At 37.1% G+C, this 17,926-nt stretch overlaps 1 protein-coding gene across 12 annotated transcripts in view; it reads left to right on the top strand.

The window, feature by feature from the left end:
• ADCYAP1R1 (ADCYAP receptor type I) overlaps positions 1 to 16,826 on the top strand; it is a 140,837-nt gene extending 124,011 nt beyond the window's left edge. For 6 of the 12 annotated variants that reach the window (XM_064505676.1, XM_026096347.2, XM_026096365.2 and 3 more), the window contains exons 14-17: positions 2,837 to 2,920; positions 8,576 to 8,705; positions 8,933 to 8,974; positions 12,987 to 16,826. In XM_064505676.1, the coding sequence (XP_064361746.1) occupies positions 2,837 to 2,920; positions 8,576 to 8,705; positions 8,933 to 8,974; positions 12,987 to 13,196 (466 nt within the window). In that variant the 3' untranslated portion in view covers positions 13,197 to 16,826. The remainder of the gene's footprint in view (positions 1 to 2,836; positions 2,921 to 8,575; positions 8,706 to 8,932; positions 8,975 to 12,986) is intronic. The other 6 variants (XM_064505680.1, XM_064505683.1, XM_064505679.1 and 3 more) reach the window with 5 other exon arrangements.
• The last annotated feature ends 1,100 nt before the right edge of the window (positions 16,827 to 17,926 follow it).

Below are 17,926 nucleotides of genomic sequence, written 5' to 3'. Positions count from 1 at the left end.
GAGACTCAGCTTGTTTGCCTTTAGCTGTCTAAAGTCTCGTATTGAATCTAAATAGTCTAGTTGTTGTCTATGGTCAAACCAAGAGACCTGGGCACCTCCATTAGACTATGCATCCCATATGTCTTAGACACCTCTGTTACATAGGTCAGCTCAGCCTCTGGAAATGCCTATTTCTTTCCATGACTGAGTGAGCTAAAGGTGACAGCTCAGTTTAGATTCCTCTTAGATGGATATAGCTAGATGTCACCAGTTCCATTCTGTGTGTGCCTACAGAGGTCTGAGGATCCTGCCCTAATCTGTGTAGTGTCTTAACATCCATAATCTCATTTATATTATTTTTCTCTTATTCAGCTATTTTTCTCTCATTCCCATTTCTTTCTAGTTCCTGCCTTCTCTGCCTCTGCTCTCGTTCTTCATTTTCTTCCTCCATTGTTTCTGCTTTGATGAAAGGAAAAAAAAAAAAGAAAGAAAAGAAAAAAAAAGGAAAAAAGACTTCTATCGATTCTGTATTTTAAATATTTTGGGTCACCTTATAATGTCCAACATCAGGAAAATAATTCTTTTAAAATTAGATAGGATGGTGGAGAAAAACAAACTAACAGCAGTGAAATAGTAACATTTTCCAATGAAATGCTACCGAAGTTTTTCGCCACAAACCAATATCTGAACCTTCCCTCACTGGTTTTGGAGTAGCAGTTACCGCTCAGATATTATTTTCAGAATCAAGTCTGTCCTTTTCAATAATTCTAGCAAGCAAACAAGCACTGCCATGTTAGTTCTACTCACTAGAAATACCTGTAATAGAAAATGGAAAAACCAATCCCTACCCCAAAAAACAGAATATAATCAATAGAGGAAATGTGGGTGAGAATTATTTTTTACACATTACTACAGCAATATTAGGCATGCCAGGGAAGAAAATGCCCCCCTACAACACTCCACGACTAAGATTTTTTCAGACTGACTATTGAATTTTAGGTGTTTCAGGTTATGTAACTTAAAATATCTTAACAAACACTACTTTTTGTCACATGCTGTGGTAAAAATTGGTCTGATAAAATGTGTTTAAACTCAGGTGAACAAAAAATGAGTGAGATATTCAAACTCCATTGTCACTTTTGAAAATCTCAGCCAAAGTAAAAAGGAAATGTCTCTAAAACTTCAATCCTTGTTCTTGATCAGTCTTAATTCACAGCTCAGTTCTGTGAAATCAGACATGTTATATGAGGCAGTGGAAAAATTTATCAGAGAAATGATTCTGTAAAAGTGACACCATCATTTTCATATTTACTTCCTCAGTATTACCCTGAAGAAACAAGGTTCAATTCACAAGTTGAAACATAATTATTTCTTCTATTTGCTTGATGTGTACATCCCACAATAGCATATTATTTTCAGCTCTTATGCTACCGTCGCTAATAAATATTATACACTCAGAACATAACCGTCAGCTTTTGATTACCCAAAAGGGAAAGAGAAACTCTAGTAAATGGGATTGGTTTAAGAGAGTTAACAGTAGAGAGAAGTATAATCTGTTTTTTCAATTCGTTCTACTTTATCGTTCAGTTTATAAAACACATCTTCCATCTATGGCTAGGCGAACACAAGTCATAGACTGTGCAACAGAAATAGAGTATGATTCATAGATGTTTGCCTTGTAGGCAATTGTGTTTAAAAAAATCATAGTCTCCTTTATAGTCAGTGGAGATCTAGTCAAGGTAGTCAAAGGAGTTTGGTGTGCTGTTCATCCTGTCCTAAAGTGGATATCTAAAATACCCTTCCCCAAAAGTGTCTATTTCTCTCTTGACTGCTTATTCTTTCTGATGTTTTTAAAGGCAGCCAAGGATGTCCGGCTCAGATAGAAATCTATGGTGTAAATATCCAACCTTCTGTAAGGTGAATCCTACCAGAAAAAACAAATGTTCAAAAGGAAATAGAAATCTTCCCACAAACTTCAACAAGAAAGCAGTTTTTTCAATTCCCATGTGGTTTTCAGCCTGCCAAAACATGTACATCCCTACATGTACATCTCTACATGTACATCTCTATCCTTCCATCCCTCAGATCTCTTGAGATACCTCACCAAATTGTTACAAGACTATCCTTCTCGATAGATAACTGCAAATGTAAAGACCCCATTCTCCATAGCACTCTTGCTATAACACAACACGCAGAGGTTGTGGTCTTGAGCTATAGGGTATGTTTCCGCTACTTTTACAGGCATACACCTGTCTTACTCTGTGTGACATAAAATAGGAATTACGTCTGAACTGGCAGTTGCACCTGTAGTTTTCATACTGAACTCCCATCCCCACATATGAAAGAAGCTGGGCTGAGAATCACTCTTGGTGTCCATACTAGCACTCTCCACTAAAAAGAAGTTATTCACATGTTCAGTATTTAGATGTGAAAATGAGAAACATCTGATCCAAATCCATCTTAGATTAATTTCCATTCTACAAGTTTATGTTACTATTTAATTGTTCTCCACAAGTGTGCAGTCAACTTTCATTTAATATATTGTTCTGTTACACCCTGTACACTATCAGACTGCAAAGGTCATGTGTATTTTTGATGCGTAAGGCTGACCACCTGCCTCCAGGTTGTTCGATCTCTGGCTTGTCTGTGAATCAACACATCACGATTGCCCGCAACATCCAGTGCTTTTTTTTTTATTTATTATTTTTGCTTCGGTTAAGCAGCTGGTTTGTGCTATAATTTCATTCCGTCATGTCCGCTTTCCACCTTTATGATGTGTCTCATAAATGTGTTGAAACTGTCATACCTTGGCCTGTTCACAATATGCTGAAAAAAATGCTAATCTTGTCATATTTAGCAGCTGCGTTCAGAAATGCTACTGTAAGCCTAAGAGGGCTAACCAGCATTCTTGCAAGATGTCAGAACTATCAACCATTACCCTGTAAGTGTACGCAATCCTGTGACATTACTGTGTTTGTATGACGCATGTTGCAAAGAAATGATTTAATACTAGCAGAGGGGTAGTAATTGGAGAGCAAGTGTTCATTTGGTTCTTATTGCATGTAGAATTTTTTGTTGTTCTGTGCTTTTGCTGATGCACCACGATCAAAGATTTTAAGGCTATTTGTGTGAAATTTCGTAAATTATTGCTGATGCCATTTATGGTTTTGGATAGTAGTTTCCAGCTCTGATCCAAATCCCTTGTGTCACTGGGTGTCTTTCAATGACTTGTATAGGTTTTTGAATCACTTGCTTATATCCTTCAATGCATGTATAGCAGTTGTTAATTACTCCTAATTATACACTGATGAGGTGAGCTCTAGTCACACTGAGAGGAAATGTTTTACTAGAAAGTTTCGTAGAATGACTGTGGTAGGGCAGGAGTGAGTGAATCAGACTCTCATTCACAGCTGAACAACTTATACCCATTGAACTCAGGGAAACTGTGTCAGTATATATCCAGGGGTGAGGAGAGCATAGGAATCAGTTCTATCTAAGGTTAGCCTACTATCTAAATATTAGATATCGAGTTTGAAATCAGTGTCAAAGCTCCATTATTTGCCCATGGAGAGTGAAGCATCAAAAAAAGTGAACTAATGCCATTTAGTTTAGACATTTATGAATTAATCATTTGATCATAGTGCGTCTCACTCGGTTACTTGTACAAGTCCATAGGATTAGGTTAGACAAGACATATACCTTTCAGAAATCTCTTGTATTCTGTGTTCTTTGATGACATTTCTCTTGCATTTTATGGCAGTCTTCTGAGTGAAAATCAATATTCTCAAAGAGGTCCTGCTGCACTGATCCACAAGTATAGCATTTTGCTGGAGAATAATCAATAGTTACCTTTGTCACCATTGAAGAACAAAAGAAAATGTTGTCAGAACTCATAGCTGCATATTTTATGATGTTTGATAGCCAGCAAGACCCATTTTAAGCATGAAAAAAATCTTTCTTCTTCTGTGATTTTGTCACTACAGAGTAGTGAAGCCACCAGAAGATTCAGCCAACAGACTGACATTATACAAGAGCAAATGGAAGAAACAGACAATAGGAGACAAGAGTAGTCAGAAAGTCAATTTTCTAAGCCCAGAGAAGCTCAAAGACCAGAAGCTCTTTGCCAGTTAGGTAAAAATCAAACCCACATTTAGGAGGAGACTGTTTTAAATGTGAAGTTTACCACTTAATCTACATCCTGATGCAGCATAAGCTTCTTACAGGGCTTTTGCAGAGAAACAAATTCCCCACTAAGTAAATACAGTATGTTAGAAAGATGTCAGACTGACAGCTCTCCAATGTGAAATATTCTATCTACTCAGTGCCAAGGTGTATTCAACACGGTGAGGAAGCCAGAAAAAAAAACCTCCCTGTATGCCATCCCATAAATGTAATTAAACCTCATTTTTTGTGTCAAAGTATGAATATCTCAGTAAGCCTCCACAGCTTTTAAGTCCTTAGTCTGTGATTTATACATGAGAAAATAAAAAAGCTGTAATCAGTTACTGTGTTTAGGTGTTACCTCAAGTCTGCAGAAGTGTTCCTACACACCTAATTAATCTTTTAGATAGGAGATGTACCTGTCAGGGGCACAACTGAGTTTCTTGAAAGTCACATGCCAATTATGTTTAGCATCTTCTAGATAAAATAGATACATTCATTAAATCCCAACCATACCAATCATTTTACTACTAATGGCATCCTATATCTTCATGGTTTGTTCTTTATTCTTCTATTTAAAATATTGTCACTATTATTTTTGTACACATTCCTCACCAAATCTGGGGCAAGACCTGGGATTCCTCTAATCTGAGCTTTAGAAGCTGACAGTGCAACTCTCCATATGACAAACTCAGCCTAGATTCCCTTTGTAGTGGATGGAGAGACCGTTAGGTTTCTGATGAGGTGTGATATAGCTGACCCGTTTAAAACCTGCTTAGGAAGAGATGACTCATCCTTATGAATGCCTGTTACTCTTTATTGACAATAAAGCTAGCATAGGTGTGGAATTAATTTAAATAAAAAATTGTCTACTTTGTAGGGATCTAAATACTTTAAGTTAGTCAATATATATCAAAAGATGCATGCAGTAGGCATCTGATGGAGTCTGCAACGGGATTCACCTTAATGAGATAACACATCCACATCAGGCCAGAATTCTGCTGTAAAAGTGCCTGTTTCTCTATATTGGCTTTAAAGACATTATGTTACTAATTTAAATATAGATATCTACAGCATGTATGTCCAAACTTAGATGAGATGAATCTTGTTCTACATGACTAGTTCAGACCTTGATGTCTTCACTGTAGAAGTCTATATTTGATCAGATTAATTCCACTTAAGGCTTAGCATTTAAACCGACCCATTCTCTTAGTTCAAAAAAGCAGACCCAGATAGCATAAAAACAATTACATATTCCTTCAAAGGCTATACCTTTGCAGATCTTTTGCATCCTTTGACAGTCTGTGGTATTTTGTCTCAAAGATATGAGACATGAGAACCTCTAAGCCCAAGGTGAAAAATTGTTTGACCAAGTAAAAGTTATTGTGTATTTTATCTTTATCTTAATAATATCCATTAAATCTTATAGAAGTTACAACAGTTTTTGTTAAGCTACACAGTTTTCTGATTAGTTCAATAGAAGCAGCACAAGAGAAATGGCACAAGTCACATCTTCAGTGCAGAGGGGTTACTTGGAACTGAAGGAAGAGTAATCTCTAAGTCTGTCACACTCTGTTCTGTACCCTCTATCTCAGAGACAGGAAAAAGAATGACGACCAAAAAAGTCCTTATACAATAACTTTCTTAGCTATAGGTCCCTTGGTGTAGAGGACTTATGTTTTTAAAGTTAGAAGACCCTCCTATTTTCTATTCCCTTTTAATGTAAAGGTGTCTTTCTGTAATTTATATTGGTTAACAGAACATCCTCAAAAAAGAAGTGAGGGGAAAAACAGGGGACACCATTATCTGTGTCTTTTTGGACACAGATTAACACTTTCTGGAAGGTTCACTTACATAGTCATTCTATTGGAGAGAATTTCATTTTAGGACATTTTAGAGGAAAACAGCAGGAGAACAATTGAATGTCATCTTCAATGAATGCTGGAAAATGCCTTGCTTTTTTAAAGTAATCTTGAGACATTTCTCTCCCTGATGGAATGTAAATATGTTTTTTGCTACATCTCTTGGAGAGCATTTCTATTCTAAACAGCCATTTTAAGCCCAGTTGAGTGATTATTGTCTTCAGAGCTCTTGGATCTGTCCCCTGAGTTCCTTGCTTGTCCCAGAGAATGTGTAAAGAAAAGAGGATGAGTATCTGTGGCTGTTCCACAGCCAAGAATTTCAGTGCATTCTTAGCTTTAACATATTAATTTCACCATTGCACATAATCTTTCTTGTCTCACAGATGCTGCTTTAAGTCCTCTTTCTTCCTAATATTCTTGAAGAAAGCACAATTCATCATCATCCACGCAACCCTTAATAACCTCTAAGATTATTCTTACCATTCTTACCAAGACCTTTTTCCTCTTCATAGATCTTAATCATCTGTAATTTTCAGGATGTGCTAGTTCTTTTCTGTATACTTTCTTCTACTTACTTCTGAATACTTTTCTGTATTTTCTTGATGACGTTTATGACAATACTGAAGACAATATCTCAAATAAGCTGAGGTTGACATTATATTTAAAGATCCTGTAAACTAATTGTATGAATAATCAGACATGATTAATGCCAGAAAACTGGCCTTAGAAAAAGCCTTCTTCCATATTTTTCTCAAAGCTAATCCCCTATGAATGAAGTGAAATCCAGTATGAATGGTAGAGGATACACCATGTTAATAGGCAAATACATTCTGACTTTTCAATCAACATGTTATCTCTATTTTTTTTTTAATTAAGTCTGTGTATACAGGGTCACTGATTTTTGAGAAATGATATTTCTTTGTCCAGTTTACTACCTCATTGATTTCTTTGTAATCCATGACTAGTTTAAGACACTGTTATATGCCTTGCATACTTTTTTGTTTATGAAGATAGTATTGTTTTATAATCTTTTCCACAACTTTTCTGTTCTTTTTCATTCATCTGATTACATGTCCATAGAGAAAAAGGACTAAAAGGGAAGTTGAAAGGTCTTTAAACCCATGGCTTTAGGTCAGTCCTATATCACTTCCTTTTTCTAGAGATCACCAAAGTTGGAGATTCTGTATGCTCCTTATCAACCCATTCCAAGGTTTTCCTCTATCTCTTGTTCAAACAAACAAACAAACAAACAAACCCCTTTTTGGTTAATGTCTAACTTGATAATTCACAAGAACTGTGTCCTCTGGCTTGTGACTTGAGATTTGAGAGTTGGTGTGCACCTCACAAATGAATCATATGATATTTAGTACCATCTAAGGGCAACGGCTGTTGTGTGTTTATCACCATCAGTGCACAAAGCATGACTGAGGGTCACCAACAAGGAACTAATGTCCCATTTCTAGTTTAGTGTTGGATATGCTCACAGACTTCTTGGAGGTGTATTAGTTAAACCTTCACTTTCAGTGACTTACAATTGCACAGGTAATGAGCAAATTCAAACCTATATGCAATCTGTCATATAGATATAAGCAGATTGAAAATTTAAAATTGAAATAGTAGAGAAGTCTTCCAGAAGGCTTTACAGCTTTTTAGCTTTCCCTGTCCTCCATCTATCTCCTTAACTTACCTGAAGGGACTCCATCACTTTTTGTTCCTCTTTGAAAATGGCCAAGAGGTTACTTTAGGCCACTTTGTTTTAATAAAGCACTTGCCTCATTCAACAGTTCCTTTTTCTTGGGTCTTTGCTGCTGCCCAATCAGCAAATGACACTGACCAAAGCTGATGTGAAAGTCCTGTGCTGGACCCCTCCATTTCTCAAATGTCATCCATATTCAGATACTGCTCAAAGGTACACACATTCATTTCCAGCACTTTTGCCTAGACCGACAGGATCTGATTTCCCTCCCAATCCCCTTTATTCTGATGCAATGGAAATTAGTTACACAACAGAATTACACTTAAATTTCTAACTGTATAAATGAAACCAAAATCACAACCTTGAGGAATAATCATGAGTTTAAGAACATGTGAGGTTTTTTTGCTTTATTTTTGTTGCTGCTCTGGGTTTTTTGGTCAACGGAGAAATAAATTCACGAAAAAGCAATTCTACACACTCCACTGGGACTAAGCAATTAGGCGAGAGGGCTATTATTGTGTTCTGGTAGCAGTTTGAATCCCATACCAAAATTACCTTCCTCATGTCTGGCACTGTAGAAAAAATCCTGGTTTATAATAATGCAAACCAAAACAACAATACAGAGTATTAAGTGTTATTAATGTGCTGCTTCATACTATTATTGTACCAGTATAAAGAAGTGGGTGAAAACTACAGTGTGTGTAAAATTATTGTTTGGGAACACATGGGAATGTTGCAAATGTATATGCATAATTATATAATGTGTATATTTACCAAAAGGCAGGCAAGAAAACATTTGCTGGGTTTTTTTCTTTAATTAAAGCACAGGTTGTTTATTACAAGGCTGCATTAAAGTTCTTTCACTCTATTATAACAGGAGACTGGCTCGCTCTACGCTACTGCTTATCCCTTTGTTTGGAATTCACTACACGGTGTTTGCTTTTTCTCCTGAAAATGTCAGTAAGCGGGAGAGACTAGTGTTTGAATTGGGACTGGGATCTTTCCAGGTGATTATACAGTGAATTCTGCTTTTGTTAAAAATAAATCTGTGTTCGTTATGACCACTTTGCATGCATAATTCTCAGACTGTGTGTTTATTCATATATGCATATGCTTTGTAGGCTAGGATTTTGGTTTCTTTTTTTTTTTTCTTTTTTTTTTTTTTTAACTCCAGCTATTTTCTGACATCTCCTTAAGGATCTGAATTACAGTTTTTTCTCTCCCATTTATCTAGGGTTTTGTTGTTGCTGTTCTCTATTGTTTCTTGAATGGGGAGGTAAGATTTTTAATATTTGACCTCTTCCACCCTCACCATCCCCATCACATTACCTTGTGGGACTAACTTTCTTTCTAATCCTTAGCTGTAACTCATCACGTACCATATTCCCTGATGCCTTAGTCCAAACCTCACAGTGTATCAGCAACTGAAAGAGCAGTTTCTTCATTAAAGCAAAGCATTGTTCTTGCCAGAGATGATGGCCCAGATTAACGCTTTCTAACAGAGATAGTTAAATGACTAGTTTCCCAAGACGCCTTGTTGATTCAACAGAGGGACAAACACCTTCAAGGAGAGGCTCAGATCTTAAATGGGCTGAAACTCTCTGAAGGTGTTTATCTTTCTATTGACTACAGAAATATCTATGAGCAAGTTTCTGATTTAGGAACCTTACTTAAGTGTCTAGGGCTATGAGGAATGGACACTGACCACTCTGGCTAACATCATTAAGTCACTTGGACCTCTTTGCATGAGATGAGGATTTGGCACTTTTTGTCACTTGACAAAACCCTTATCTGCAAATACAGGATAGTGCAGTTGCTTAAGTAGTTGCTATTACTGCTAACAAATGTTTTGCTAGAACCAGCTGGGTAAACTCAAAAGAATATTCTATATAGAACATTGTTATTTTAGCGATTGATTTTCTCCATAACGTAAAAAAAAAAAAAAAAAAAAAATTGTCTCTAAAAGACAGCAAAAATTTAAAAGTGATCTTCATTGTTTTACTATACATTTTTTTGCTGATTCTTTACATTTTGTAGCCTACTTCAGATACTTTTAAAGGATATTTTTATGAATATCAGGCTTGTCACTGTAAATAAAGAATTGTGAATTACATTTGTGACAGCTACGCTTACAAGTGTCACCTTTTGGTTGATGAAGCTTTGGTCTTGCATTTAAGAGCAGTTTTGATAATTGTCCAGTCAGGCCTTTGGAAATTGAGATTACTGTGATCTTTAATACAGTTCTACTAAGTAACAAAGGCAGAGGAAAGATTAAAGTTGTAGAATGGCTTCCATCTGCACTTAGATGTTGAAATATTCAACATCTAAGGCTGGGGTAACCATCCTAGGCTCATTTAATTGTCTATATAGAGAAGGAATAACTTCTAGAATGTGCTTTATCTCACCCTGTGGTAGGTATTTAAGACAGGGCAAGTGAATTGTCTTTCAGAGATGCCTGTTAAACTGACTTTAAAGAGATTTGTTCCAAATTTAAACTTCTAGTTTCTGAGTATTTAAAGAAGGAGAGGATGAACCATACTCCAGACACCTGGTCTTGTCTTCATTCAGTGGGTGACACTAGTTTATGCTGGCTGACCTCATTGTACAGTATATAGTACACAAAGTACTATACTTGTAGAAGTGTTATTGGAGAAAATGGTTATCATATCATATCACACTATGTAAAATTGATTACCTTGTCATGGCAATTGTAAGCAGTATCCTGAACAGTTTGGCAAAGATGAATTTATCATACTGGACAGCAATATAAAAACTTCTCCTTCATGCAACAGTACTATGCTGTATCTTTGCCTACCTATTCAATCCAACTCTCAAGCTCAGGAATACACTATGTAATTGGGGTACAGTATAAATTAACATTTACAAAGCGTTTTCCAACTCTTCATTTTTGAAAACCTGAAATTATTTCCTGTTAAACTTTTTTTGTAGGTGTTTGTATGTGTGTGTTTGTGTATGTTTATATGGAAGTGCTAATCAAGCTTAATTTTGATACACCTGTTCTGATCTGCAAATTATCGTGCCCCTGACTGCATTCACTGGACTGAATATCTTGAGATAAAGGTTTTCTGAATTAGTGGAAAATTACTCCCCATCCAGTGTTGTCTTAAAGGAAATATACACAGTTCATCCCTTTTCTTTTCCATTCATCCACTTCTATTATGCAATCTAATAGGAAAAGACTTTTCCTAAAATCACCTTTTTTTTTCTTTTCAGGGAGGTTGAGATCATTTATTATTACCAGCTTTAGAGCAATAGATATTCCATGCTTGTTTGCACATAGAACGCAATAGATTGTCCGTACTTCAATAGGAGCTTAACTCATTTATCCAAGTGATTCCTTCTAAAAAAAAAAAACCTCCCAAAAAACAAAAACAACAACCTGCTTAAGGTGGTGAAGCAAACTTACAGGTCATCTTTGCTGATGGGCTTAGTCAGGGTGCCTCACAGGTGACTATTAAGGTAGGATTCCTTCATGACATAATCCCATGTAGCTCAGAAGGTGAGTTCTAGATGACACCTTGCTGGAATTGGTGGCTGTGTTGATATTCCACCAGCTGGTGTTACTGTATATCCATTTCTTTCACCTAGAACTATTGTTTCATCTGTTGCGTTTCTGTGAGTGTTGAAAGAATAACCAGAAGGTCTTGTCTAAAGCTAATGTGGAGATAAGTACTTTCCAAGATGGCCTACATGGTGCGTCAGAGTTCCTGTAAGCCTTTCTCTCGGATCATAGCCAAACTGATATGGCCAGAAGAATTAAAACCATTTTACCCTCCCTCTCCCCCCACAAAAAATTTGAGAATGACTGATGTCTATAGCTGTTCAGACCCCTACCTTGGTATTCCACTCCCTCCTGTTTATAAATTGCCTACCCAAGGTAAGAAAGGGTTCACCTTGGGTGTATTACACTGTCATAGATGCAAACGCTATTTTCTTCTGACAGAGGTAATATATCTGCATGCTTCTGTCTAATTGATATCTATTTATACACTAACAAAAATGGAAGGTTAGAGCTATTAGAAGGATAATGTAAATTTGCAAGTTTCCACCCTGTGGTTAGGATCCATGTGGCTGAAGCACTTGTTTAGCATTTTGGCCCATGCTAATCCATTTTGACAACTGTATTAGTCTAGGAAAATCTATCAATGACTACTAAAGACAAGGAGAGCACCTTTGATATAGCAGATTTACTGTAGGGTGAAAATTATATTGGGGAACTATCACTACGTCTTTGCCTGTTCTTATGATCTTTTACTCAGAAATATGGTATAGTCTACTGTCAGTGATGGATAATAGGCTGGACTAGTATGAACTTTCTTATGTTATGTCCTTACAGTCTTATGTATCTGTGTACACAGACGTGTGCATATGCCTATCAAGTGATGCATGAAAAGTGGCAAAGCTGTAGAATCATTCCTCTTTTTCTAATTGGACCTCTGACCATCTACTGTTTTACCGTAGAAGATTTATTCTGCCCATGTAAAAAGCTCAAGGGAAAAGAGAGTATTATAAAGCTGACATCTACTTAGAAGAGATCTGAAAGGAAAAGGCAAAATTTTCAGTAGATGTGCATCCATTAATGACAGGTGTTTTTCCATCTAGCATGTTTCTCCCAGAGCCTTCTTCAAAACCAAATGAAGTCATAAGGAAGAGTTCCCATGAATGTATTTGTATTTGAGGATGTAGGTCCTGAGGAACAGTTTAACAGAGAGACCTCCAAAAATGAGGAGCAAGAAATGCAATTACAGTGAATCAATTTATTTTGATACATATGGGAGAGGTTCAGGCATTACCTGAAGATGGTCTCCACCTATTGAAAGCACTAGGATTTTACTTGCGGTATCCGAAGCAATTCTTGGCAAAAGACAAGCTACCTTTGAGAGCAGGTTATTTCATTGCTGTCCAGAATCATTTGGGTGCTAGTTTCCTTGGCTCCTTTTTATGTGTTTGGTAGTGGTCACTGGTGAAAACACAATATCTTTTTCCGAGAGCCTAACACAATGTTTCTGTTGAAGTTAGTGTTGAACAGGTCTTCCATGAACCTGTGGGCTGATTCATTATGGATTCCCAAATTATCTGAGGTCAGACACAGATTCCAGGCAGTCATTCTCACGGCCTGCCTTGCCCTCCTTGAGCATAGAGAAATCACCTCGCATTTCACTGATATGAAGAATTTAACAATAACTTTAAACATTTTTTTTTCTGAACTTGCTAATTTGTCAGCATGTCCTCGAGCGGCTAAGTACATAAAAAATGACCTTTTGAAGTTTCTCCCTAAAGGTGCAATCAGAAATAAAGAGAAAATGGAGGAGCTGGAAAGTCAACCGGTATTTTGCTGTGGATTTCAAACATCGTCATCCTTCTCTAGCGAGCAGCGGAGTGAACGGGGGGACACAACTCTCCATTCTGAGCAAGAGCAGCTCTCAGATTCGGATGTCCAGCATAAATGCGGAGAATCTAGCGACATGAGCAGCTAAGGAAAACAAATCAATCAACAAACAAACCAAAAAACCATCCCTTTAAAAAGAAAATAAAATCATAGTTTTCATGGTGGTGAGGGTCTGTTTTTCCCACCCTTCCCTTCCCTTCCCTTCCCTTCCCTTCCCTTCCCTTCCCTTCCCTTCCCTTCCATCTCCTCTCCACTCCTCTCCTCTCCTTTCCTCTGCTCTCCTCCCCTTTCTCCAAAATATCCTTGATGTTTGCAGAGGCGAAAAAACAAAGGAAATGTATATATATATATGTCTTTTTAACAGTCACTGTAAATACACAACTGTAATCAAGGCCATTGATGGAAAAATATTTACAAGATAAACAACAGGCCAAGCCCACCCACTCAATGATTTACATTTCAGAGCATCTGCAAGTAATCCGTTGTCAGTCAAAAGTAACAAGTGATTGCTGTGCAGTTGTGATTCTTGGTTGCCATACTGACACTAATCTGTGAATGGACATGATCATTGTTATTTTTCAAGTTGGTTTTCATTTTGTTTTTGGATTTGGCTCGGTTTTTTTCTATTCAAACATATCTTAGCCTGTCCCAGTCTTTTGGCATGTGAATCTCTGTAGTGTTTCTCTTTTGAGTCTTAAAATAGAGTCAACAAGCTTGGGTTAATCACACCAGCCAGTTCAGGAAGGACTCCAGAAAATCAGTATCATGGCTGGATTTAGTCAGATGTACTCAGTGGACTTGAAGAAACTGCTGTGCCAATATGAAGCTGCATAGCTGTCATCCATCAGCGGGGGGGACTCCAGGCAAGAGAGATGAGATCAGCTAACTTTTTCCATACCCAGGGACATTTCAAAGGATGCTTTATGTTCTAGCTAAGCTGTGAATTTTTTAAAAGGGCCGTGAAGTTGATATATATCTATATTTTTGGCATTGACTGATTGCTAAGTCAATTGATAGATTGACTGATTAGAATATTTAAGTAATAAAAATAATTGTTCCCTCACTCCCACCTTAAGAGCAAAAGTCAGTTCCAGGATGGTCTTTCCCTCCAGATAACCTTGAACCTCTGCATCTGTGCCCAATACATGGTATGTTTTTAGGTAGTGGTGTCACACAGTGTGTGGTGCCTTTGCGACCTGGTTGACATCTGTGTGTTATGACTCTTCTTTGCCAGAGCAAGAGGCACAAGAGCGACCTGGCATGATCGTCTTGAAAGGTAACAGTCATCAGCATTTGGTGAGCAGCTAAACTGAATAATAAGACGTTATAGAAGGAAAAGATAAAGACTTTGGATGACTTCCCACACCTGGCAGCTTTCCTTCTCTTTGGATATTCTGTTTGCTTAACCACAGATGTTCTTACTGCTTTTGTTTGAGAGAAACTAAAACATTCTTTCCAATTTTGCCTTGTAGTTAAAGCCACGACTGGTGCATATCTACTTCAGTCAAATGTTGATGATGTCAATTCTTAAAAGTCTTTATATGGTGCATAAAGACTTTGAGGACAGTACTAGCTCTCACTTCATTGTGGATTTATGAACTGATATATATATATATCTAAATATATATATATGTGCGTGTACGTGTGTGCGTATATTAAAAAACAAAAATGAAAATGACATTTCAAATGTGAAGTTATGAACTCAAACTAATAGTAACCAGGAAATTCAAAATTCAGGTTTGTTCTTTGGTGTTAGTTGACCTGACCTTGAAAAAAAGTGAGACTCAGAATTTCAGTGTCGGCTGAGCTTTTAATTTCACTGGTTTTTGTTAGTTTAGGTTAAAAACTTTTAATGTCATTTTAAGCATAGATTTTTTAAAATAATGTTAGTTTCCTTATTTTTAAAAAGGAAAAAAAGGGTCACAGAAAGTTGTGAAAGAAGTATTAATTATAATACTTAACACTTATATAGTGCTTTATGGGACATAATCTGCTCTCAGCTGCAGCAGTGTAAATGAATGTAAATGAAAGTTATTTCAAGAACATTAAAGGAGTCGCTCCTGAACTCATTTGAAATAGACAGAAATGTTGAGATTGACTTCATATTGGTACAGGATCATGCTCTTACGAAACACTTACACCCCAGTCCGGTGAAATCTCCCCTTGTACAGAGGACCAGCAAAAAAGGCTTAAGTCACTTAAACATACTCTGGTATCTTAAGTGAGACTTACATGGCCCAGGCACCTTTTTTTCAAGTCTTCAGCATTGGTTTGCTGCTTTGCGAGCAGAATTTGTCCCCCTGTGTTCCAGACTCTGTGCAAAAATCACTGAAGTATTTTTAGCTGATAGATTGGATCTTCCTCTCTCATTCGATGCTGCTAATAGCTACTTTAGAAAGTTTCCCAAGGAAGCACTTTGCAGACCAGAAGGACATGGTAGAGAGAGATGGGGAAGATCAGATTTATCAGGTAAATGTATACGTATACATTTTTTTAAACAAAACTAATATTAGATGAACAGATAACATTTAGTTTTGTATTTTCTGTAGTATGGGCTTTCACAAGGTATTATATTGACAATACTGTAAGTGTATTATTAAAAAAATCAAAAAGTATATTTTGCATGAATGGCTGATAGCCAATTTTCAAGCATTAATAAATTAGAACTTTTGAGAAAAAAGATGTTAAATAATTGCATCTGGTTGGAGACTTTTTGTGCCATTTTCGGCCCAGAGCAAGAAGGTGTTTGGATCTTTTTCTTTTTCTTTTTCTTTTTTTTTTTTTTTTTTTTTTTTTTTTGAGGCTTTTCTGAGCTTACTTTTGGCTTCAGTTGTTCTCCTGGCTGTCCTACAGTACTCTGCAATTTGAGTTGGTGGATCTCAGTCCAGTGCCTCGTGGGCAAGTGTCCACATCAACAAAACCACCCGCCAGTCACCTACTGCAGACCAGGTCCTCAGCTAAATTAAAATCAGTGTGGAATAACCTTTGCCATTGTTAGAACAAAGCCACTTTGTTTCAGCTTGGGATTTGGTCTCAGTGCATTATTATTACTATTATTTTTTGGCAGTCTCAGCGAGAGAGGCCAAGGACTGAATAGTCGTGAAGACTTGAACTTGCCCCTTAAATTCCTAGAGCCAAGGCTCAGAAGCAAGGCAAGTAGGAGGACAGTGAAATGGAAATTTCTGCTGTTGCTGTCCCTGCATTTCATGTTTAATGGACAGATTGAAGTCTTCGGTACCTTTCACCAGCACTGAATTTACTAGAAGAAATAAATCGTATCTCTCTGTATATTTAATATACACTACATTCTATAAGCCAACCCCTTCTAATATGATTTTTTATTGGAAGTTCTGACATACTTGCGAGGGTGGCTTTCCTTAGTCACTCTAACTTTCTCAGTGTTATTGGAAAGATCAGACTTCAGATGTATATAGTTATCTAAACCAGAATCTGATGCCATCGCACAAATTACGCTCAGAAATCTTTATGTTGAATGTAAGCTGAAGATGCTGGACATGCATGGCCACCATTCACAGTGGCCACCATTTCTATTTGTTTCATGATGGAAAAAACCAAAAGGTGGTTTTGCTTCTAAGTGTGTGTAAATATTGACTGAGTGTAACAGTGCATTGTTTGATTTTTTCACTGTGAAATATATTTTGGAGTCAGAAAGGCTATGTTATTAAAAACAAAACGTAATTAAAAGAAAAAAAAAGTGTGCAGTGCTCCCTGAGCCATTTTTTTTTACCATGCCCATAATGTATTTCTTGTCTCATGTTCTTCTTTTGCTTTTGTAAATGTACAAAACCCTTCTGTACTGCAGCTTTTCTGAATATTGACTGTATCTAACCACCTTTTGCTGTGGAGTACTGGTACTAGAGAACAATTAACATCCCAAAATGAAAAGCAAGACCTGTATTTCAGAAGGAAAAGGTTTGTTTCATTGCTGCATGGTGACCTCAACTCCTTTTACCTTCAGCTGTTTATGTGTTTAGTATATATGAAACTCAAAGCCCAGGTACAGAAACTTCAATACCTAGCTGTGCGAGGCTTTATTTCATAGACTAAAAATGCCAAGTTGCTCTGCCTCATTTAAGTATTTGTATTTGAAAACCTAGTATTAAGATGGGGTGGCAGGAGATGGGAGAGAGATCATGGAAAGTGAATCCAGAGCGGAGCACAAAAAAGGTGCAATGTGGAAGTCACATTCAGATGCTGTTTTTGGTGTCTAGCTCTTCCTCTTTAGCAGCTGTCCTTCATTTCAACAGAAGAACTGATCCTTGAAATCACAAGGCTAAATAACAACCAGAAGGGGTCAGGAATCGCCTGTGTGGATAATTCAAGATTGCATTTGTAAAGATAAATTCTCCCTGGACCCTCTCCATCATCAAAGGCAAGAGGGAGAGGCCTTCACAGTGGTGATGCAGAGCAGTTGTTAGATTTCTGCTCAGCATCTGACATGGGGGAATCTTGGTTCTCTTCATCAGTGATGAAAGGAGTCTGGGGAAATGAGCCTTTGCAAATGGACTACCTTACTTCTGGGCCTGAAGAGTTTGACCAATGACTATGATAACTTAAAATGAAATATCTGTGGTGAGGAATGGGACTTGAAATGCTCCACAGCCCCTGCAGTTGACTTCAGCAAGTTTTGTGCAGGCCATTTTCTGTTTCCATATTGACTTGTGTCAATTTTGGAACAATTTTATATTGGCCAATATAAGTGAGATCTGAGTTGTTACACAGCTTCCATGAAACTATGTATGTTTTAATCATACTTACTTAGTTTTAATTGATGAAGTAGTATTGTTCATGCAACCA

The sequence above is a fragment of the Dromaius novaehollandiae genome, chromosome 2 (assembly GCF_036370855.1).
Source record: "Dromaius novaehollandiae isolate bDroNov1 chromosome 2, bDroNov1.hap1, whole genome shotgun sequence".
Classification (NCBI taxonomy): Eukaryota; Metazoa; Chordata; class Aves; order Casuariiformes; family Dromaiidae; genus Dromaius; species Dromaius novaehollandiae.
This window is presented reverse-complemented; position numbering and strand designations above follow the sequence as displayed.